The 23,974-nt window shown below is 41.4% G+C and overlaps 2 protein-coding genes across 3 annotated transcripts; both read left to right on the top strand.

Moving 5' to 3' along the window:
* Nucleotides 1–579: 579 nt before the first annotated feature.
* On the top strand, nucleotides 580–9,693 carry card9 (caspase recruitment domain family, member 9). 2 transcript variants are annotated; one of them, XM_071403979.1, is made up of 11 exons: nucleotides 580–881; nucleotides 1,139–1,276; nucleotides 1,460–1,785; nucleotides 1,984–2,163; nucleotides 2,748–2,903; nucleotides 3,240–3,365; nucleotides 3,661–3,849; nucleotides 4,324–4,369; nucleotides 4,552–4,661; nucleotides 4,971–5,044; nucleotides 7,880–9,693. In XM_071403979.1, exons 1-11 carry the CDS (start codon nucleotides 683–685, stop codon nucleotides 7,980–7,982), a joined length of 1,647 nt encoding a protein of 548 aa, XP_071260080.1. In that variant the 5' UTR covers nucleotides 580–682; the 3' UTR covers nucleotides 7,983–9,693. The 2 variants fall into 2 exon arrangements, with proteins under 2 accessions (XP_071260080.1, XP_071260081.1); XM_071403980.1 differs by having other exon boundaries at nucleotides 2,751–2,903.
* A 466-nt stretch (nucleotides 9,694–10,159) lies between these two features.
* Nucleotides 10,160–22,032, top strand: ccdc180 (coiled-coil domain containing 180). The gene is made up of 37 exons (XM_071403978.1): nucleotides 10,160–11,269; nucleotides 11,366–11,535; nucleotides 11,754–11,842; nucleotides 11,972–12,081; nucleotides 12,282–12,410; nucleotides 12,504–12,614; nucleotides 12,698–12,793; nucleotides 12,885–13,048; nucleotides 13,230–13,349; nucleotides 13,470–13,549; nucleotides 13,643–13,731; nucleotides 14,015–14,134; nucleotides 14,240–14,413; nucleotides 14,547–14,662; nucleotides 14,796–14,928; nucleotides 15,028–15,070; nucleotides 15,173–15,300; nucleotides 15,390–15,574; nucleotides 15,671–15,846; nucleotides 15,951–16,131; nucleotides 16,252–16,398; nucleotides 16,498–16,642; nucleotides 16,761–16,877; nucleotides 17,008–17,103; nucleotides 17,280–17,366; nucleotides 17,560–17,738; nucleotides 17,955–18,025; nucleotides 18,259–18,322; nucleotides 18,468–18,545; nucleotides 18,644–18,713; nucleotides 18,870–19,014; nucleotides 19,115–19,275; nucleotides 19,678–19,815; nucleotides 19,922–20,033; nucleotides 20,116–20,221; nucleotides 20,363–20,504; nucleotides 20,640–22,032. Exons 1-37 carry the CDS (start codon nucleotides 11,210–11,212, stop codon nucleotides 20,772–20,774), a joined length of 4,467 nt encoding a protein of 1,488 aa, XP_071260079.1. The 5' UTR covers nucleotides 10,160–11,209; the 3' UTR covers nucleotides 20,775–22,032.
* The last annotated feature ends 1,942 nt before the right edge of the window (nucleotides 22,033–23,974 follow it).

Here is a 23,974-nt window from a genome sequence, read left to right on the forward strand (position 1 = left end):
TCAAACCACGATTTCTGGAAAAGCTGGGACTTTTGGGAAAGTTACTGGAATTTTGCAACCCTGGTTAAATGGATTAATATTACATTGTGTATATAAACCAGTCAATACTCAAACAAATATTTATAAACAATATTCTCCCTGATGGGCGAGTAACCTGTTTTCTATATTATTTACAATAAATATATTGTACCTTAACTTTAGAAACTACAGTAATCAAGTCAGTGTAATACTATTTCATCAGCAGAACAGTTTTTTTAACAAATGAGGGAAGGAAGTGATTGAGTCATTGTCTCACAGTCCTTAAACAAGAGGTGTGTACTACTGCCAATACTCTTATCACTCTAGTCACTCCATTATTTGGTGTTGGTTAATTGAGAATAAAAGAACATGTTGGTAGGTAGATTATTCACAACCACTCAAGAAGGCACTACTGTTGTCACACTGACAATTGCACATTATTTTCTTGAAGAGTTTGTCTCGGCACACTGTGGCACAAAATGGGGGAAATGAAAAAACTGAAATTACTTCTACAAAAAGGAACTTGACTCTTGCGTCATAAAACAGTATTTCCACATAACAGTTCCACATTTGGATTGGAACCACTTAACCATCAAGATTTTGCTCCCAGTTGATAAACCCTTAGTGAAGGAGTTGTTGAACGTACAGGGACACTGAGACAATCATGACTGACAGTCAGAGTGTGTCAGATATGGAGGATGAGCAGTGCTGGGTCCAGCTGGAGGATTACAGAATGCTGCTGACAAAGATCATTGAGCCGTCGCGAATCACTCCTTACCTGCGTCATTGTAAGGTGCTAAGCAGTGAGGATGAGGAGCAGATATTCAATGACCCCAGTCTGGTCATCCGCCAACGCAAAGTAGGTAAGGCACTGTCCTCTATTTCAGGTTATTGAGCAAACAAAGGGTCAAGTGTTACACTTTCTACTTTGAACTACAATAATTTGGTTGAATTCCAGGTTTGTATTGCAGGCACACTGCTTCTCAGAAGATTGCTATATATCAATTCAGGCATTAAGAGATGTGATAATCTGCTAAATAAATATGACCTGGAATGTGCCCACAATCTTCTGAAATTCATGTCAGTACCTTATTTATAAACCTCAGATCCATGTTCACAGGTGTACTATTGGATATTCTTCAAAGAACTGGACTCAAAGGCTATGTGACATTCCTCGAGAGCTTGGAGCTGGACTATCCTCGATTGTATCGCAAAATTACTGGCAAAGAACCTGCCCGGGTCTTTTCTGTACTAGTTGGTGAGTAGCTTTACAACATGACGTGTTTCTATAGACATGTTGTGTGTCTATCATGCAAGCTTGTAGATATTTGTGTAAGATATACTGTAGGTTGAATTTTTTGGCATGATCTTTCAAAGTGCTGGTGTCTATGACAATGGAATTGATCCTAAAAATAAAACATCCTGTCCTCTGACATCATAGACACGGTGGGTGAGTCAGGACTGACTCAGTTCTTGATGAGTGAGGTCACACGTCTGCAGAAGGGCCTGCAGGAAGAACGCCGCCGCAGACAAGAGGCCACTTGGGCTGCAGCCACGCAGGAGGACACCTTACGGAAGCAGCAGGTTAAGGAGAGGGAGCTGCAGAAGCAGCAGGAGCGCGTGCAGTTAATGAGGGAGGAGAGGGACCGGCAATGGGAGGTGGTATGCCACCTGAAGGACGAGAACTACAGCCTGATGCACAACGTAACCAAGCTGAGCGAAGAGAAGAATAGTGCTCTCATGTCCAACCGGGATCTGCAGTTGGAGGTGAGATATGGGGGGGGGGGGGTTGCAGTTCTGGCAAACCCAAACACATCAACTTATGACAAAAGCAATAACTATTGGTTTACATTCAGTATAGAAAAACCTCTGTAGTCCGACCTGTGGAGACATTTGTTATAGAACAGCACAAAGTCAATCGGCAACAACGAAAACAGTTTTGATGGGGTTTTCATTGATCACTAGATAGAAAAGCTGAAGCACAGCCTGATGAATGCAGAGAGTGACTCGAAAATCCAACGCAAGCAAACTGTGAACCTGAAGAATGCCATTGAGGAGAGACCCAGTCAGGACATGATTTGGCAGCTCCAGAGACACAATGATCTGCTCACAGTGCGCATCCAGGAGCTGGAGAGCTCAGCTCAGGTACGTTGATCTCTTCTCAATCAGTTTCGGGGGGGGGGGGGCTCTGGCAAACCCAAACACATCAATTTATGACCAAACCACTAACTATTGGTTTACATTTTAAGTATAGAAAGATCTCTGTAGCCAGACATGTTGAGACATTCATTATAGAACAGCACAAAGTCAGTCGACAACAATAAAATTAAAAAAAATGGAATAACAGCTAGGAGTGGGATTTTGTTTCAGTGATCATTTCTCAGTACATGTTTAGATATGCAGTGAAATAAAAAGGACCCTGCACTGCACTGGACACATTTTGAAATAATAGCTAGGAGTGGCATTTTGTGCACCACAAGAAAAATGTCTTCACAAATAAAGTGATTGTTCAGATGCAGAATTGTACCATTTTTACATTACTGAGCCAAGCCGAGCCAATTTGTGCTGGCTTGGTTAGGCATCCACTATAGTTTGTTGGAACTGTGCTCAAAAGGACAACGTGAAAAAAAAATATGAGCCAGCACAGTTACTGTTCATGTCGGTACGGTAGTGTGAAAAATGTATTGGATTGAGTGAGTAGTGTAATAGGATTAATCTATATGTTCCAGCAGGGGACAGCTCCAGCCCCCTTGGATCAAGAGAAGCTGAGCACTGAGAGTCTGGAGGACTACAAGCAGCACTCTCAGGCTCAGCACCAGGAGCTGGTCAACAACATCTACAACCTACGCAGAGATCTGCACGATGCTGAGGCACTACGGAATCGGGTACACGGCCTGATGCACTGAGCACTGCTTAGGAATAGCTGTAGGACAAGACTACTAATTACATAGAATTTCTAAAATATAAGCTATTCAACTGCTCTTTCAACACAAGTGCAAGAGGAACAAAACATTCCAAACACAAATTATATTATTTCCTCAAAAATGATGATCTTGAGCATCAGGATGAATATATTTCCTTATTTTTGTAATCTGCCCAACCTTGTTCCTCATTCATTGGAATAGCTGACTGTGCAAAGTTAAATTGTTCAAGTGGTGTCTTCCAATGTCACAAGTTATGGTGTTCCAATTGTAATATATATGTTTGATTTTTTCTTGCAGTACTTGGAGGCGAAGGAGGTTCTTGAGTTGAAGTGCACAACATTAAAGAAAGATGCAAAAATGTATCGTGACCGAATGGAGGACATCCTGAAACAGATGGAAGAGGTTATCAGGGAGAGAGACAAGGTGAACATGGTGTGATTTTAGGACTGTGATTCTTGGACCTCACTGTCTTGGGAAATCCTAACTTCCCCTTTACTTAGTCTCCAAATGACATCAAAGTGAAAATTCAACATCAGTGAAGGTTAGGATTCACCCCATACTGCTTATTTCTTTCATCCAGAAGAGGGGACTTCTATTTGCTCAAAATTAAAGAGTTGACTATCTGTGTGGTTGTGATCAGAAGCTCATCCGCACCATTGCCATTTGTTTCATATAAACCATTACAGCAAAGCAAACCAAAGCTTTTGTTTTGCGGTAGGCCATCGCCTCTCGAGAGGAGTACCACCAGGAGAATTCACGGTGCCTCCAGGAGAAGGACCAGTACCGGAAGAAGATTCGGGAGCTGGGTGAGCGCTGTGATGAGCTGCAGGTCCAGTTGTTCCGGACTGAGGCAGAGGTTATGGCTCTACAGACCAGGCTTCACATTAACACCTGCTCCCCACATGATGTGAGAATGGATTCCACCAACCACTTCCATTTAGATCTGTCTTTTAACTCAAACATAAAATATGTCATCAGAATCACTGAACTGGCATTGCTAGCTTTTCAGATTCTATCTTAATTTGCCTTTGTTTCTGTTTTTTTATGTTTATAAAGGATAGCGTAGGATATCCTATTGATTTTGGAAATGTATTTATATTGATTTATGGTTTCCCTCTCAGATGTCAGACTTTGAGAATGGTTCCTTGCTGATATTGTAAATGTAATTTGCTTCCTGATTTACAACAAATGTTGTCCATGCAGTATTATTATGTTTGCAATGTTCAGGGATCTGAATAATTCTACTTCTACTTTTGACCTCTCTGTGTTTCCTCTATTACAAAATGACCTGCAATGATCCATCCACTTTGGCAGCTCGTGTTTTCTTGTCTCTGCAACGCACTTTATTGAGTGTTCTCTTTCTGTATGTTCTCTGCAACAGAAAAGCCAGACCAGTGAGGAAGACTGCAGAGATACATTAACCGAAGGCAAGAAGTCTATGACAAGTGACAAATAATCACACAAAAAAATATTCAACAATGATCAGAAAAGTTATACTTTTTTGTGTTCATGGTAATCATAAGCTTAGCTTGATATTTGATTTCACCATGCTTTTTGAACTCCCAGCATTCTATGTTGTTAACTACATTTAAAAAAATCTTTATCACAGCTAGTAGTGGGGACCTGCAATGTCAGACATCAGGGGAGTATGATGTGTGCATTGCTTTGCAAGTCCACCCATTGTGTGCAGAAGGGTCCCCGGAGGATAATATCTCAGGAGTAAGTACCTTCAATTGTTTCTCTTGACTAGTTCACATGTGTCTGGCCTGGGGTTGTGAGGTTTTCTTATTATAAGCCACTTGTTATAGTAGTAACATCAACTTGAACCTCAATTATCTGCATTGAACACACTTCACATAATAAGCCACTTGTTATAGTAGTAACATCAACTGAACCTCAATTATCTGCATTGAACACACTTCATATTTTAGCCCTTAGAAAAACATATTTCAGTTTAAAAAGGAAAATAATATGAAGTTTATGGTTACTGTGTATTGTATATGTATTTTGCTTTGCTCCACGTGACAGGAAAGGGCTTTATCAGAGGATGAGCCCTCAGACTGCAGCAAGCCCAGAGAGAGGTGTAACTTCTACTACAGAAGGTTGGTTGTAAGTCGCTCTGGATAAGAGCGTCTGCTAAATGACTTAAATGTAAATGTAAATGTAAGTTTATATGTTTTAGAGAACACCACATAAGGACATTTACTGAAAATGCAGTATCTGTATTTTGTCATAAATTGTCTCCATAGGGGTAAAACTGCTATGCCCTGCAATGGGTTATGTATGGGAGTGATGTAAAGTGACTTTTCTGCTGCTTGTGTTATCCTGTTCTGTGTATAAAATATATATATATATATATACACACGCTGCCATTCAAAAGTTTGGGGTCACTTAGAAATGTCCTTGTTTTTGAAAGAAAAGCAAAAAATTGTCAGAGTTGCAAAGAAAAATCCATATCTCAGACTGGCTAATAAAAAGAAAAGATTAAGATGGGCAAAATAACACAGACACTGGACAGAGGAACTCTGCCTAGAAGGCCAGCATCCCAGAGTCACCTCTTCACTGTTGACGTTGAGACTGGTGTTTTGCGGGTACTATTTAATGAAGCTGCCAGTTTAGGACTTGTGAGACGTCTGTTTCTCAAACTAGACACTCTAATGTACTTGTCCTCTTGCTCAGTTGTGCACCGGGGCCTCCCACTCCTCTTTCTATCCTGGTTAGAGCCAGTTTGTGCGGTTCTGTGAAGGGAGTAGTACACAGCGTTGTACGAGATCTTCAGTTTCTTGGCAATTTCTCACATGAAATAGCCTTCATTTCTCAGAACAAGAATAGACTGACGGATGTCAGAAGGAAGTTATTTATTTCTGCCCATTTTGAGCCTGTAATCGAACCCACAAATACTGTTTCTCCAGATATTCAACTATTCTAAAGAAGGACAGTTTTATTGCTTCTTTAATCCAGATACTCAACTATTCTAAAGAAGGACAGTTTTATTGCTTCTTTAATCAGAACAACAGTTTTCAGTTGTGCTAACATAATTGCAAAAGGGTTTTCTAATGATAAATTAGCCTTTTAAAATGATAAACTTGGATTAGCTAACACAATGTGCCATTGGAACATAGGAGTGATGGTTGCTGATAATGGGCCTCTGTACGCCTATGCAGGTATTCCTTTAAAAATCTGCCGTTTCCAGCTACAATAGTCATTTACAACGTTAACAATGTCTACACTGTATTTCTGATCATATTTGATGTTATTTTAATGGACAAAAAATTTGCTTTTCTTTAAAAAACAAGTATATTTCTAAGTGACCCCAAACTTTTGAACGGTAGTATATACACTGCTCAAAAAAATAAAGGGAACACTTAAACAACACAATGTAACTCCAAGTCAATCACACTTCTGTGAAATCAAACTGTCCACTTAGGAAGCAACACTGATTGACAATAAATTGCACATGCTGTTGTGCAAATGGAATAGACAAAAGGTGGAAATTATAGGCAATTAGCAACACACCCCCAATAAAGGAGTTGTTCTGCAGGTGGTGACCACAGACCACTTCTCATTTCCTATGCTTCCTGGCTGATGTTTTGGTCACTTTTGAATGCTGGCGGTGCTTTCACTCTAGTGGTAGCATGAGACGGAGTCTACAACCCACACAAGTGGCTCAGGTAGTGCAGCTCATCCAGGATGGCACATCAATGCGAGCTGTGGCAAGAAGGTTTGCTGTGTCTGTCAGCGTAGTGTCCAGAGCATGGAGGCGCTACCAGGAGACAGGCCAGTATATCAGGAGACGTGGAGGAGGCCGTAGGAGGGCAACAACCCAGCAGCAGGACCGCTACCTCCGCCTTTGTGCAAGGAGGAGCACTGCCAGATCCCTGCAAAATGACCTCCAGCAGGCCACAAATGTGCATGTGTCAGCATATGGTCTCACAAGGGGTCTGAGGATCTCATCTTGGTACCTAATGGCAGTCAGGCTACCTCTGGCGAGCACATGGAGGGCTGTGCGGCCCCACAAAGAAATGCCACCCCACACCATGACTGACCCACCGCCAAACCGGTCATGCTGGAGGATGTTGCAGGCAGCAGAACGTTCTCCACGGCGTCTCCAGACTCTGTCACGTCTGTCACATGCTCATGTGCTCAGTGTGAACCTGCTTTCATCTGTGAAGAGCACAGGGCGCCAGTGGCGAATTTGCCAATCTTGGTGTTCTCTGGCAAATGCCAAACGTCCTGCACGGTGTTGGGCTGTAAGCACAACCCCCACCTGTGGACGTCGGGCCCTCATACCACCCTCATGGAGTCTGTTTCTGACCGTTTGAGCAGACACATGCACATTTGTGGCCTGCTGGAGGTCATTTTGCAGGGCTCTGGCAGTGCTCCTCCTTGCACAAAGGCGGAGGTAGCGGTCCTGCTGCTGGGTTGTTGCCCTCCTACGGCCACCTCCACGTCTCCTGATATACTGGCCTGTCTCCTGGTAGCGCCTCCATGCTCTGGACACTACGCTGACAGACACAGCAAACCTTCTTGCCACAGCTCGCATTGATGTGCCATCCTGGATGAGCTGCACTACCTGAGCCACTTGTGTGGGTTGTAGACTCCATCTCATGCTACCACTAGAGTGAAAGCACCGCCAGCATTCAAAAGTGACCAAAACATCAGCCAGGAAGCATAGGAACTGAGAAGTGGTCTGTGGTCACCACCTGCAGAACCACTCCTTTATTGGGGGTGTCTTGCTAATTGCCTATAATTTCCACCTTTTGTCTATTCCATTTGCACAACAGCATGTGCAATTTATTGTCAATCAGTGTTGCTTCCTAAGTGGACAGTTTGATTTCACAGAAGTGTGATTGACTTGGAGTTACATTGTGTTGTTTAAGTGTTCCCTTTATTTTTTTGAGCAGTGTATATATAATGATTTCATTCCTTAACAACAGGAAACGTGCCCTTAGGAGGTCAAAGGCCACATGCAAGGAATGCAAACCTTGTGTCCTGGACAACAGCAGTGGAAGTGACAACACTGACACGGATGGGATGTGACTGAGTGGGGGGGGCGGGGGCAGAGGAGTGGCTGTGGGACATGGCAAGGTCCTTCAGAAACATAGGCTAGTCTACTTTCCTTAACAAAAATATTAGAAATATTAAATCAATTGAAATAATAATTTTGTTGAAATGATGTAGAGCACCAGTCAAAAGATTGGACACTTATTCATTCAAGGGTTTTTCTTTATTTTTACTATTTTGTACATTGTAGAATAATAGTGAAAACATCAAAACTATGAAATAACACATATGGAATCATGTAGTAAGCAAAAAAGTGTTAAACAAATCAAAATATATTCTTCAAAGCAGCCACCCTTTGCCTTGATGACAGCTTTGCACACACTTGGCATTCTCTCAACCAGCTTCACCTGGAATGCTTTTCCAACAGTCTTGAAGGAGTTCCCACATATGCTGAGCACTTGTTGGCTGCTTTTCCTTCACCCTGCGGTCCAACTCATCCCAAACCATCTCAATTGGGTTGAGATTGGGTGATTGTGGAGGCCAGGTCATCTGATGCAGCACTCCATGACTCTCCGTCTTGGTCGAATAGACCTTAAACAGCCTGGAGGTGTGTTGGGTCATTGTCCACTAAGCGCAAACCAGATGAGATAGAGTATCGCTGCAGAATGCTGTGGTAGCCATGCTGGTTAAGTGTGCCTTGAATTCTAAATAAATCACTGACATTGTCACCAGCAAAGCACCACCACACCTCCTCCATGCGTCACGGTGGGAACCACACACGCGGAGAGCATCTGTTCACCTACTCTGCATCTCACAAAGACACAGCAGTTGGAACCAAAAATCTCAAATTTGGACTCATCAGACCAAAGGACAGATTTCCACCAGTCTAATGTCTATTGTTCGTGTTTCTTGGCAAGCAAGTCTCTTCTTCTTATTGGTGTCCTTTAATAGTAGTTTCTTCGCAGGAATTCGACCATGAAGGCCTGATTCACGCATTCTCCTCTGAACAGTTAATGTTGAGATGTGTCTGTTACTTGAACTCTGTGAAGCTTTTATTTGAGCTGCAATTTATGAGGCTGGTAACTCTAATGAACTTATCCTCTTCAGCAGAGGTAACTCTGGGTCCTCCTTTCCTGTAGCAGTCCTCATGAGGGCCAGTTTCATCATAGCGCTTGATGGTTTTTGCGACTGCACTTGAAGAAACTTTCAAAGTTTTCCAGATTGCCTGACCTTCATGTCTTAAAGTAATAATGGACTGTTTGCTTATTTGAGCAGTTCTTGCCATAATATGGACTTGGTCTTTTACCAAATAGGGCTATCTTCTGTATACCACCCCTACCTTGTCACAACACAATTGATTGGCTCAAACACATTAAGAAGGAAAGAAATTCCACAAATGAACTTTTATCAAGGCACACCTGTTAATTGAAATGCGTTCCAGGCACTACCTCATGAAGCTGGTTGAGAGAATGCTAAGAGTGTGTAAAGCTGTCATCAAGGCAAAGGGTGGCTACTTTGAAGAATCTCAAATATAAAATATGTTTTGTTTAACACTTTTCTGGTTACTATATGATTCAGTATGTGTTATTTCATAGATTTGATGTCTTCACTATTATCCTACAATGTAGAAAATAGTCAAAATAAAGAAAAACCCTTGAATGAGTAGGTGTGTCCAAACTTTTGAATGGTACTGTATATATTTACTCTTTGTATTGTTCTAATAAAATTGCAATATTTTGAACTGTGACTGCATGATGAATGTGTTTATGTATGCAAGTTACTTGCACCAGAGACGGTATAGAAGCCTTCCTCTAATAACTTTGCTTGTACTTCTTAATGTGCATTTTTTTTCGTCATGCAAAAGCAGAGGAAAGTAGATAATGTAGCTAGTACGAAAGGCAAAGAAAAGTTGGTGTTCTCACTAGTTACTACAGCTATATATAGTTACTATAGCTATTTTGTAAAAATTCAAGAAAACTTAACATTTACTTTTTGCTCTTCATTTAAGGTTAGGCATAAGGTTAGCAGTGTGGTTAAGGTTAGGATTCATTTTTGTTTTAAAATCATATTTTAAGATGATACATTTTTGAAATGGGAGTGGTTTATGACTTATGTCTGTGGTAACTAGTGACGACCGTAAAGAGGGGCGGCAGATAGCCTAGCGCTTAAGAGCGTTGGGCCAGTAACCGAATGGTAGCTAATTCGAATCCCCGAGCCAACTAGGTGAAAAATCTGTCAATGTGCACTTGAGCAAAGCATTTAACCATAATTGCTCCTGTAAATCGCTCTGGATGAGAGCGTCTGCTAAATGACTAAAATGTCAATGTAAAATGTAAGTCAAACTACAATTTGTATAGAATTATTTGGTGAAGAGGCGTGGTACACACTTGCACTAAATGCGCAAACGGTTTGGTATTTATGGACCCGAACGGTTGCAATGTTTGCATCATTGGTTTGAATTTTGTGTCACGGAATTAAACATTTTCACAAACGTTACATCAAAGACAGTACAGTATGAAGGTAGGAAGAAACTGCTTCTCCAATAGAAATCCCCGATCCCTTTTGTAGGGGACGTCATGGCGACTTTGGCTAGCTAAGCGCATGCGTAGAAACCAAACTTCGCTTGTTGCAGGCCTTCAAATCAAATGCACTCCTTCAATATAATACAATTATTTTTGAGGAAAATGAAAACGGGTCAGTTTGTAACTTTCACAAGGTTGAAGTAATAACATGTTCAACTACTTATGACATTGTCTCGAATCTAGGATGTGCCTTCAGATTTTGAGAAAATGAACAGCTAAGGAGAATTTTTCACACTCTTATTGATTTCTCAACCCCCAAAGCCCAGTCTGGTCTGCTTAAGCGTTCCTGGAAGTCTCTCGATGTTGCGTCTCTGGGTTTAGAAACTGTGTTTACTTGTTACAAACGAACCCGAGAAAGCTTCGAGGATCTGTTGTCATAGCGACGAATGGACGCTCTGCCTGGCTCAGATGGAATCGTGAATTCGCATCCTAGCTAAACTCAATCGAACTTGAGCTAATAACGTGATAGCCAAATAAGTATTAACTCTATTATATAGCTAAAATAGAACACAATGTATTGTCATGCAATGTATATTTTCAACTATGGCTAGGCTTGGCGCTTGAGCTGTTTTGCAAAGTAACGTTACTGAAGTAGCAAATAACGTTAGCTAACGTTACAGTAGCTGCTTGATTACATTGCATGTTTAGAGGTAAGCTACGCAAAACTCCTGTCTCGACATTATGGCTGAGACTCGTGTCATTCCAAGTGGGAAAGTCTACCGCCAGATGTTTGACGCCCAGGTAGGCTATAGGTTGTTTATTGATATAAAATGCTTTAAAAGTTTCGTAGTGTCTATGTTGTTGCACGTTAATGCCACGCATCAATTTTATCCTCAGGTTCAGCTGTCAAGGTCTCTACATGATACTCGGAGGAAACGTGAGACTAATGAAGGATTCTTACCAAGGGACAACCCTCCTCTTAGTAGTGACACAGACACTGGTCTGCAGCAGCGGACTAGAACTCTTCAGGCTGAAACCCACCAATGCTCAGAGGAAATGGCTGTTAGGTACAGGCACTATGGAATACAAGTTGCATCCTTCATACATACTCAGAACACATTCCCCACTGGGCACAGATGTAAATTCTATGCCTAATTTAAATTACATTGAAACAACATAGTTTCAACCAGTGTGTGCCCAGTGGTTCATCGCGTATTGTCAATTTGTAATATTAATGTACCTTTGAAGGGTGTGTGAGTCTGTCTGACCCTGTTTGACACCACAGGGACCAACTGTTCTCAGGCATCAAGCATTGCCAGACGAGTGAGGAGCAGCTTGTTGAGGAGGAGATCCGTGGACTACCTGATCATGTTGGCAAGTAGCACACCAAAGTTTTGCAGGCTTAAACATTGTAAGCGGGTGGGTGATGAATGATGGTAGGCGAATGCAGACTTGTGCTTGTTTTGCCTGAGGTTATTGATCCCTTCCTTCTTATCTCCGCAGTGGCAGAAAAGCCAGGGTCAGACATCATTGACCGCCTGATGGAGAAAAAGCAGAGGAACCACCTAGAGGCTGTGGGACAGTTGTACAGGGACCTTTCTGTGCTCAGTGTGGTAGGCACCTCATATTCACTACGGTACCAAGTTTGAGTTTATATATTGAAGCAGTCATAGGCATAGTATCATTTAAAAAAGTGAGTTACTGTAAGTTAGTACAATACAATTTTGAGGTATTCAATGTAATGTCTTGGTAATTATAATTATTACTATAATTCTAATAGTTTAGAAGTGACACAATGCCTTATTGCTCGCAGGAGTATGAGACATTATTCAGGCAAACTGGGCAAGAGGTGCTGCACCAACTCTCAGTGTATGATGGCAATGTGGAGAGACAAATGCAGAGGATTGAAAATATTTCTGATTTGGAGAAGTTCACCTTACAGGTCAGAATAGCCTTAAATGGCTTCTCTTTTCATGACATCAATAGAATAAATAACCAACAACAACAATTTGAATTGTCACAACTTCTCTTACAGGGACTTCATGAGTTCTGGGATACAGTGAAACAAGAGTCAGTGATTAGGAGGAAGTGGATAAAGGATCTGGATGATACCCTGGCTAAGTATGAGTCTGACAGAACAGCCATGGTGAGTCTTATACAACAGTACTATAAATTATCACTATGTAAATTACTTGATATTGTTCTTGACATTGTTCTATTGGTGTACAGATTGCAGCATTGCTGAGAAAATACACAGGGAAACTGGAAAAAATCTGCTACGTAATGCCTTCGGATATCCACCGACTGATCAATAGAGAAGCCATGGTAGGATGTTCTTGGTGCATTATCATCAAGGTAGTGTAGAAATGACACTAACTGCAGTGCACGGAGACACTCATGTCGCCTCCCTCCGCAGATGATAAACCAGGCTATTCTAGCAAATAGACGAGCAGTGGCCAAGCTCTACCTGAACCTGATGGAGAATGATCTACAGAAGGAGGTATTCCAACGACTCAGATGGGAGGACAAACTGCAAGACTGGAAGAGCTTTAAGGTCCTTGGTGTGGTTAGCAGGTTCAAGTAGGTTGTTTCTTCAGTGTTCGACAAATTAATTAATCTCTTCCATGGAACTTCTAGTAGGCTATTCTGTCTTTAACTTTCACTACCAAAAACAGTCTGCCTCCTTATATTTGAGGTGTGGTAATTAGTGGTGTCATAATTCTTGGTTAACTTCTAAATCCCATCAACTTTTTGGCATTAGAGATTTCATGGGAAGCCCTCCAATCCAGTGTCCCAAGGACGTACAAGCTATTCTGGACACCATGAGTGCAGCACAGCAATCCTTTAGAGAAAGACGCATCAACATTCTTCAGTCACTCACGTGAGTGAGCAGGCAATTTCCCGTTGTTATGAGACGAGTCAGTGTGTCACACTTAGTTAGGGATACATTAGACAGATATGACGACAATGATTGATTCATTGTGTCTGGGTTTATTTGTAGTGCCATGATACCTCCAAGATGTTCAAAGACTCTAATCGCTGAGTGGTATAACTCTTTGTCATCTGTCAACGAGCAAATTGGTGAGCAAATCCTTATTCTATACTGTCTTAATATTATGTTTATATACAAGTTTATATGCATGTTCTGTGTTTTACATTTCTATGTTTCCTCAGATTGTATGCACATTGAATCAATGAGGAAGCTACATTCCTATTATGAAAATACCTGGCAAGAATGCCTAGCTGAGGTAGAACAAGTCAAGGTACATATCGGTCATGTTTTTCTTTTCCACCTTTTAGATCATCTTATTTAAAGCCCATCTTGGGACTGATTCTGGAAATTAGCACGAGCTAAGGCATGATGGTGCAATGCACCTGACTCTTGATAATACATTTTGTCAATGTTTTAATTGTCTCTGCCCCTATAAAATCAATTATTATTATATTATCTTTGAATTATAAATATTTCTCATTTAATTTGCTAATCTGGAAATGTACCCTGTAACCATGCCAAAGTCACATTTTCCTTTCCATTGGTTTACTTAGAAAGAGATTACTACATATGGGGTTTCTCCAGAAAATATCCAGGATACTGTTAATTCTGAGTTCCTGCCTCTGATTGGGAAATGCCAGAGCCAGACCGAGGAGCACCTTGCCACCATGGATGTAAGTCCTGCGAAAAGAGAAAGACAACAACAGCACTGTATTTTTTATTCATCCTGTTAAAGGTTGGTGTTCTGTAATGCCCTGACTTTCCGTCTCTTACCCCAGAGAGCGTTTGAGTCTTTGGCCAAGAGAGCTGCTGTGCTAAGTAAGTCGCTTTTCAAATTCACACGTGGGGCATCTCACCTGTGGGAGGTGCACAGTGCCGGGCTGCAGAGGAGGGAGCAGCAGCTGCAAGACCAGCTGGACGAGGTGCGCTACAGTCAGGAGCATGAAATCCAGGTGAGCCTCATTCCCAGTTCCAACCACCAGCCCCCCCCCCCCCCCCCCAGCACTGCCCTGCCACCACAAGGACCAAGGATACTGATAGCAGAACAAGGTCCCCTGATAACTCCCACTGCTGTCTGTTTTCCAGAAGAAGGAGGCTCATCTTGATGTTATGTTGGACAGACTGAGACAGGAGAGTACTGAAGAGGCACTCAAAATCACACTGGAGAAGACTCTACACTCCCTGGATGAAATAAAACTTGTGTAGGCTACTAACTATTGTCTGTTTTTCCAGAAATATAATAGTATTTCTCTACAGAAGGAGTTTTTTCCGAGCCTGGTCTCAACTTCACATGCAGACTAGGCATTTCCTACAGCTGTTGTATGATTTCTGTAGATACATGCACTTCTACAAAGAAGAGGTGGATACAGTGGAGAGTTATCCTGCCATGGTCTTGGAGGAGCTGCACTCTTACAGCTTTGCTGTCAGTCGATTCTTCAACGTCAAGGAGCTATATACCGGTAGTCAGGTACGGTTTTAAGATGTAAAGCAAGCCACTATTACTATAAAGATTAGCCTTGTACAGACTATTTGTTAATCACTTTAAGGGTCTATCTTTTAACCACAGGACTCTGAGGAACTTTGCTCCCTTTATCCTGTCATAAATCTTGGTGAGTTGGATATTGTCCTTTAGCAGCAGTCAATTTCATTGCTGTGACATTACTTCAGGATCCTATGTATGAGCAAACATTTGTGTGATGTTGGATCAATAGATTTAAGTGGGAGGGCCAGTGTGAAGAGGACAAGACAGACCACTGTACAGGGAAGGAAACGTTGTCCGGGAGGATTCCAGAAAAGTCAAAATCCAGCACATTCATCCTTTGATGAATTTGACACTGAGGTTCAAATCCATGCAAAAACACAAACTGCTACTTTTATTTTACCATGGCAGTGTAGGCATGGAATATAAATTGTTTCTCCTTGCTGTAGGATGTCATTGATTCCCATCGGGAGTTTCTTGACTCTCAGTCCAGTGAGACATTCTGCACCTCTAAAGGCAATGTGTACAACGGTCAGAGCTTTGTCTCTCAATGGGACACGGAGCACGATTCCATTCCATCTGAGATGGAGTTGGTTGTGTTCCCCAGAAGTCTTCTTGCGGATCTACAAAAAGAGTACAGGCCTGGATAAAACCATTTATCTGTAGTACAAGTCATTATTTACTGTTGAAGGAGAGCCTCTTTCTGAACAATGTCCCTCTTTCCTCGTAGTATACGTCTCTTGTTTTTCAATCACCTCGAAGAGAGATATCAGACTGCTCTGACCAACACGATGAATATTGTGGCAGCCAAGAAGGAAGCACTGAAGTCAGAGCAGGACCTCCGACTGCACCTCCACCAACCACGGGCTAAGAGAATCGAGGTGGACATCCACAATGTCCGTGCTGGTGAGAAGATTAACCCATCTCACCTTCCAAATCCACTCTAAATAAACAGTCCTCCCAGTAGTTTACTGTAAATTAATGTACATTTGTCTGTCTGCCCTCTTTAGCGGAACTGGTACTGCACAGAGATCGTGTGGATAGGCACTGTAAAGGCATCTTGCAGGCCCTTGGCAACTGCCGAACGGACTTCCACGAACTCCAGATTCGACAGCACAAACTGACTGAGGACTTCAGATCCCAGATTTACAGCATGGAGGATGTCTTTACCTATGCCACCAAGTCAGACGTGTAAGGACATTTGTGGTTATCTAACAAAACGTTTAGAACATCCATTTACGTGCAGTAATGATGATTTTTTGTTGATCTTTTTCTCTTTGTCAATGCATCACTGCTCATCTCTGTCCTCAGGCTGGTTGGACTATGTGGTACGCTGCAATCCAATTTGGAGAGCCACATGAACATCATTCAGGCATCACAGAGAAACTTCAGACAGACTCTGGAGTCCAAGCTGGATGGCCTAAGAGAGACCAACGTCCAGTTAATCAAATCCTTTAAGTAGGAGTTGTTCCTCTATCCTGAGTTGTTCCTCTATACTTTCTTAATAGGGTGTCAAAGTACGGATTATTTGGTAAAGGATGGCCTTTATGCCTGCAGGCTGTTCTCAGATGGAGGGAACTTCACACCCAAAGAGATCGAGGCGCATCACAAACGGATTGAGAAAATGGTTAAACGTATCGACACCAACGATGAGGCCATAATGCTGGATATGGAGGGGACAGAGTCCAAGTGTCTGGAGCTGGTATGAACTTTAACTAAGCCCAAAGAAAAGTCACATTACATTTGTTTTGACTCAGATTATTTCAGTGTTACATATTTTTGCTGAGATTTGCCATACCAATGTTGCATTTACCCCTTAGGCGAAGGATGTGATAAACAGATTTGAGGAGAAATTCCACTTTTTGACAGTGGATTTGAAGTTTCTGGAGAAAATCCAAGGAATGCTAACAAATACACAGGTTCAGATAAAAACAGAGGTACATTATTATATCTGGTCTTCCCGCCTCTCATGATATCTCTCGTTTACCGTCTTGCATCCCTCTCTTGCCATTACTCACATCTTAACATACACCCACAGGTCAAAATGTGTCTGCTTCTATTTTACAGGCAACAAAGAGCAACATGCAAAATAAGAAAATCAACAGCCTCCTGACAGAGTTAAAAAGTATGGTAGATACTTGTGCCAGAAGCAGTCCAGAAAAGGTACTAAACTCAATCCAAATATGTGCTGATTGATTTATATTTTTCTCTTGTAAAAGACTACTAGACAGAGCATAGCACATTATTTTTTCGCATCAATAACAGCATATTTGTACTAATTGTACAAAATATATGTTCATTCATGTTTCATATATGTTCATTCATTTTCCCTCTTGTAGACAGTGACGACAGATGATGTTTTCACTTTTACGTGGTCTATAATAGAGGAATTGAGGGCACGATGCCATTATCTTGAATGCTTTTTGGTAAGTGTGTTGCAATGGATATAAAGTCTTCTCTATAAACATACATAAAGACAGCTTACCCAAAAACACATTGTTATATGAGAAATAGACTGTAGCGGATTTTACTATGTTGTTGTTGATCCATAGTTTTTATTGTTGCATTGACCATGACTGAGGTCCAGCTAGGGTTTAATGCCGTGTGTTTTGTGTGCAGAACCCTTCCATGGCAGTACTGATGCCCGAATGCCCTCTCCAGGGGGCCTTCGGTGTAGCAGCACGCCCCAAGTCCCGCAAGTCAGCAAGCCCTGCCATAGACGGTCTGCTCCAGCCCAGCCGCATGGGGGTGTCCTTCATGGATGATGTGGCCGTGGGGGTCATCAGGGGACTGCTGAGGTCAGAGAGAAGCTCACACAGCCTCTAATAATACAATCGGTAACTCTGTTTATAAGGCCATAGAGAATCATGTTCATACAGACAGTATCCATTTAGGAAAGCGACTGTCAGAACTCCCTGGTCAAAGACGAGATGTATTAGGTCCAAATAGGCCAATTTAATGACTGATCTTTTACATGAGAAATGCAGTACTGACATTCTCTGATGATTCCTCAGGCTAAGCAAGCCTAAAGTCACCCAGGAAGCCAATTCAGAGTCGACAGAGAGGGTCTCAGCAGGAGTCACAGGTACCAGCCATGTTGGCTTACAATGATGTCACCCACTTCAGAGGAAGGATGGAATTAAATCTAGCCAATAAGAACTAGCCTGGTGCCCAGACTCTGAGCAATATTGCTGTTTGTACTTAGCTATACTAACGTACTATGTGGTCTGTCTGGCTCCAAGGCTAGCCAAGAACAAATGCAAAAGTCATGCTGATTCCAGTAGGATGTAATGTTTTGTCCCTCTGTACTCTTTGTAGTCAGGTTGTCGTCTCCTATTGGGCAGAGGTCAGGGGATTCTGCCGAATCTGTCAGTGCACAAAGGTCAGAGGGAACCTTTTCTGTGTCGTTATCACTGGAGCACAATCATGCAGAAATCACTTGTAGTAACAGTAGAGTTACTGTATAGCTTAGTTTTCCTGGTCAGTTTACATGGAGACCTAAGCACTCTCATCTATTTATTTTATAGTGTGAAGAGGTTTTCTAAACCCACTCGCTTTGACAAGAGATTCCAGGTGTTTGGTCCCAAACCAGAGACACATGGCGTGTGAGTAGTCCTTAATAGCACAGCAGCATGCCTTACTGAGATCAATGCTTTGCAGATCAAAACTGATTTAAATTCTCTCACACCTGTCATTCTTTCAGAACTGCCTTCAAAACTTTGATAACCAGCATTCTTTGGAAGACCAATGATATTCTTCTCCTGGTTGCTGAGGTAACAGCTCATTCGTTATAATCTGCAGTTAAACCCAATATTGCCATGTGTCATTTGATCCTATGTTATTTGTAGTAAAGTGTAATAATTGGGAATATTAGAATCTTCCCAATGTTAATTGCCAGTAACACTAATTTAATTGTGTGTGGCGATCAGGAGTTCTATAAGAAGAAGGAACGCCGGCCTGTCACAAGGCCTCAGTACCTCCAGGAGACGTTTGAACAATGTGCTGAGGAGATTAACAAAAGGCTGCTCGTCTACCAGAGCCAAACTCAGGACTACCACAACAACTGTCTGCAAGGTTAGCATGGACTTTTACATTTCCATCAATTGGGTACAGTTGAGGCACATTTTCTCCCCCTTCCTCTCCATCCTGTCACGTGTTCCCTGACTTTGGACAGAATTCCGACAGCAGCTGAAAGACATTGAGGAGGGTCTTTCCAAGGTGCCAGGGGTGCTCATCTCTAACCTGGGAGAACAACACCTGGGGAGCCTGAGCCAGGACACGGACAACATCCGTCAACAGCTAGGCATCACTCTGCATGAGAGCGAGGGGAGAAAGGTACTGTCGCCTTGTTTAAATGTCTTTTCTTGAGGAAATCTCTGATCTGACAAAGGAAGATTGGTGAAAGCCATGGGCTGGATTCAATCCGTATCGCCAAAGGTCTGCGTTAAAATTTAAAGGCAATTTCCGATTGAGCCTACATATGCAGTATTTACAGTGAATACAGTCTCTGTGACCGCGGGAACATTGTCTTTAACTATCAATCGCGCTATAAAGCGGACCTTCAGCGCGGATTGAATAGAGCCACCTTTAAATCTATTCACTCAAAAATCTGTAATTATCTCAAGGGAGGAAAGATGTATTATAAAATATATTCCAACGGGGGTGGGGGGTGGATCAGACGTACTAGTGAATCTCCTGGTGTGGAAAAGCATTCATGTCTGTAACTTGTCCTTTCAGAAAAAGCACAGTGGCAAGCTGAGTGTGCGTCTGAGCCATCCTGCTTGTGAGAAAGAGCTGGAGGCCTTGAATCGTGCTGAAGAGGAGAGACAAAGAGAGCTGACCAATGCCATCACGAACACTCTGCAAGAGCTACAAGTAAGCACTGACCATATCCACATCTGTTTTCACCTTATCAGCAGTAGGGAGTTGGCAATTTGGTGGCTGTGAGTCTCATGGATGCACATCATTTTGTGGATTTCAGGCATGTGTGAGGAAACATGGGGAGGAGTTTGTGAGAGCACTCACCTCTCTGACAGAGAACCTGCTGTTCCAGATGGACAACCTCCTGACCGTAGATGAGGTCCAAGTTGGCCGTAAGTCTCCATCCATCCTCGCAAGCCTTGCTGATTTAAGTCAAAATAACAGCCTTATGTTTGATCTGATCTGGAATTGTAGAAGCTGAAATGAAGAGTGAAAATGTCACCACTCTAATTCGCCGAAAACAAGCTGGTATTCCGCTAGAGGAGAAGCAAAGTGCACATCTAATACAGCGAGGCAGCAGGTAAACCAGTCTGGCAGTGAAAAGCACAATATGATGGTACAGTAAAGACTGCAGTAATATTTTCATATTGTGCACCTCTTTAAATAAATATGATTAATACAGTCCTGGAAACGTAACCATATATGACATTTTATGTGGTAGAACGTGGCCAGGAATCTCTTACTTTGGATACAGTACTGATGATCCAGTGGAGCAACCATGCAAGAAAACAGCCTCCATCACCACTGCAAAGACCACCTTAGGCCACCTGAGAGCAGTGGAGGCCCGTGAATCTATGTACCAGGTAGGAGGCCAAGGCATTAACCTCAGACATGTGAGCAGACACACACAGAGGCTAGCTATAATACATAATATGACATATTAGAATGTTCAATTAAATAGGATGTTGTAATGTGTGTGTTTGGTTTGGGGCCCACAGTGCTATGAGCAGCGGTACAGGGAGGAGCTGGCCCGGGCCGTGCAGGAGAGCCAGGTCCAGAGGACGGAGGTGCAGTGCTGGGAGGAACACTGGAGAGGCTTACTGAACACTCTGACCCAGCTCAACGCTGAGTGAGCACCTAGCAACCCCGTACCAGAGCTCACCGTTTTCTACAGCAGGACTAGACTAGATTCAAATGAGATTTCCAGTGACAAATAAATTCATGGTTCGCATTTTTCTTTCTTTTTCTGCCACTAAGGGATTGAACTGCTTCGGCAAAATTGTGTATGTGTGACTAATATTTTATAAAACGTTATATTCATCATGATTGGCTATAAAACACAATATTCAATACACAGAGCGTAGATTTTTGTTAATTCTGGACGGGATTTAATCAGATCGCAGATTGTAGTCTATGGCTTTTAAAAGCAATGTTCGGTAAATGCTGTATATGTCAGATCAATCTGAAATTACCTTAAAAACTGCATTTTCGACTGTCCAGTCGAAATAGAATGGATAGAATCCCGGACTAACTCTTTACAATGAATGCAACTTTGTTGTTGTTATACATTATTTTTTATTTCAAGTGTTGTGGTCTTCATAATTCTACATGAAGAAATGGTTAAAACGTCCAATGTAGCCATTTCTTATGCCATCATCAAATAATTTCTGGGTAACAATTTAAAGTACCTTGCTGTGATTGTTTTCAATTAAAATGGTCAAAAAGAAATAGAAAATTAGATGTTGTTGGCAGAGAGGTTTGGAACTCTTCTTATTGGTCTATTCCAGGGGTATGTGCCATACAGGATTTTGATCTAACTAGGCACCACACCAGACCAACTGAGCTAATTGATCAGTTCAGTGATTGACTAAATTCAACACACCTGGTCTTCCAGGTCGGTTAAATAAAAAACATGAAGTGCTTGCACACGCCATACCATGGCTGATGACCTTAAATGAACTGTAACTTTGTAAACCCTTTGAAATTGTTGCATGTTGCGTTTATATTTTTGTTCAGTATAGCTAGCTAACTAGCAAGCTTTCTACATTACTATGGTTACAGCATTCTAAATGCGGAGTCATTTTACAGCTTGCATTGATGGTATCACATTTCTAAAATGAAATAGTTTGATTACAAAAAAATATATATATCTGATAGCAGTTCATTGGACAGAGATCTCTCTCGACCTGTCACCAGCTGTCTACTACAGTGCCTTCAGAAAGTATTCACACCCCTTGACATTTTCCACATTTTGTTGTGTAACAGCCTGAATTTAAAATTGATTAAATTGAGATGTGTCCCTGGCCTACACACAATACCCCATAATGTCGAAGTGGAATTATGTTTTTAGAAATGTTTACTAATTAATAAAAAATGTGTGTAAGTATTCAACCCCTTTGTTATGGGAAGCTTAAATAAGTTCAGGAGTAAACATTTGCTGAACAAGTCACATAATAAGTGGCATGAACTCAATCTGTGTGCAATAATGGTGTTTAACATGATTTTTGAATGACTACTTAATCTCTATACCCCACACACAATTATCTGTAAGGTCCCTCAGTCGAGCAGTGAATTTCAAACACAGATTCAACCACAAAGACTGAGGAGGTTTTTCATAGCAAGTTGGTCGTTGATCATTGCTAGACAGCCATTTTCAAGTCTTGCCATAGATTTTCCATAGCCAATTTAAGTCGAAAGAGTAACTAGGCCACTCAGGGACATTCAATGTTGTCTTGGTAAGCAACTCCAGTGTATATTTGGCCTTATGTTTTAGGTTATTGTCCTGCTTAATGGGGATTTTGGAAAGCTCTTGGAAAGCAGACTGAACCAGGTTTTCCTCTAGGATTTTGCCTGTGCTTAGCTCAATTCCGTTTATTTTTTATCCTAAAAGACTCCCTAGTCCTTGCCGATGACAAGCATAGCGTTATGTAATGTTTGTGGCCAATCCAACACAACACATCACTGAGTACCACTCTTCATATTTTCAAGCATGGTAGTGGCTGCATCATGTCATTGGTATGCTTGTCATCGGCAAGGACTAGGGAGTCTTTTACATTTATGCACGATAGCGCACGCGCGCAGCCGGTTTGGGTTCCGTGTTAGGATTTCAAAATATCATACTTTGACAAATATTACGATCTAGTAACGTAAATCGTTGCACGACATCATGGGTAAACTCTGGTCCAAGGTTATTATATACTGAACAAAAATATAAAAACGCAATATGCAACAATTTGAAAGATTTTACTGAGTATCTGTGAGGGGGGAAATTATGTTTATAAACTAACTTCCAAGCTAAAAGCGCCTGCTTATGGAATTTGGCAGATTTTACTGGTATTTTATCAACATTAAAATGACACCTTAGCAGAAATTCTGAACCACCAACAAAGTCAAATAAATACTTAGGGAAGACATTGCAAATAGTGTTCTGGTTCTTATTAATATACTTCAGAATCAAATTTATTTTACAAGTTTTATTTAGAGTATTGAAATCTAAAACCTCAAAACCTCCATGTTTTTGGGTATTACTGAGACTATCTTTCCATAGATAGTGAGGCTTGTTCCGCCAAATAAAATGATAAAGAATTATCTAAGTCTGTTACAATTTGAAGGGGTAAATCAAGTGATAACGAGACATAAACGATCTGGATAACCCCTCAACTTTGGACATGAAACCCAACCATATAATGAAATATCTCTCAGTAACCAGAGGTTCAATTTCTTCTTTGTTTTCTCAATAATGAGGTTAAAGTTTAATTTACTCCTTTGTTTTTCATCCTTGCATATAACAATTCCAAGATAAGTCACCTTATCTTTAATTGGGATACCATATACTTCCTGTAAAACACAGTCCTTGAGTGGAAATAAGACTGATTTATTAATTTTCAAACCTGAAGCTATGGAAAAGTCTTCAATACAGGAAACTGCTTTCGAAACCTCATTCCTGTCTCTCAAAGATATGGTGGTATCATCAGCCAGATGACATCATTTAAATTCCTTGCCAAGTGCTGAAATATCGTGACAACTCCCTTTCTTGATATGAAGAGACATAATTTGAGTAGCCAATAAAAATGGACTAATTGGGCAGCCCTGCCTAATGCCATGGCCAAAATCAAATATGTGGGTTGTCCCGTGAGCTAATTTCACAGAGCTAGTACAACCACTATATAAAGTTGGGACTGCTTTTAAAAAAAAAATCACCAGACCCCAAAAAGTTATTGCTTTGAACATAAACTCATGTTCTACAGTGTCAAAAGCTTTATAAATATCAACAAACATAAGAAAACTATCATCAAGGATGAGGTCATTATAGTCAATCATATCTAAGATCAAC

This window comes from Salvelinus alpinus, chromosome 5 (genome assembly GCF_045679555.1).
Source record: "Salvelinus alpinus chromosome 5, SLU_Salpinus.1, whole genome shotgun sequence".
NCBI lineage: Eukaryota > Metazoa > Chordata > Actinopteri > Salmoniformes > Salmonidae > Salvelinus > Salvelinus alpinus.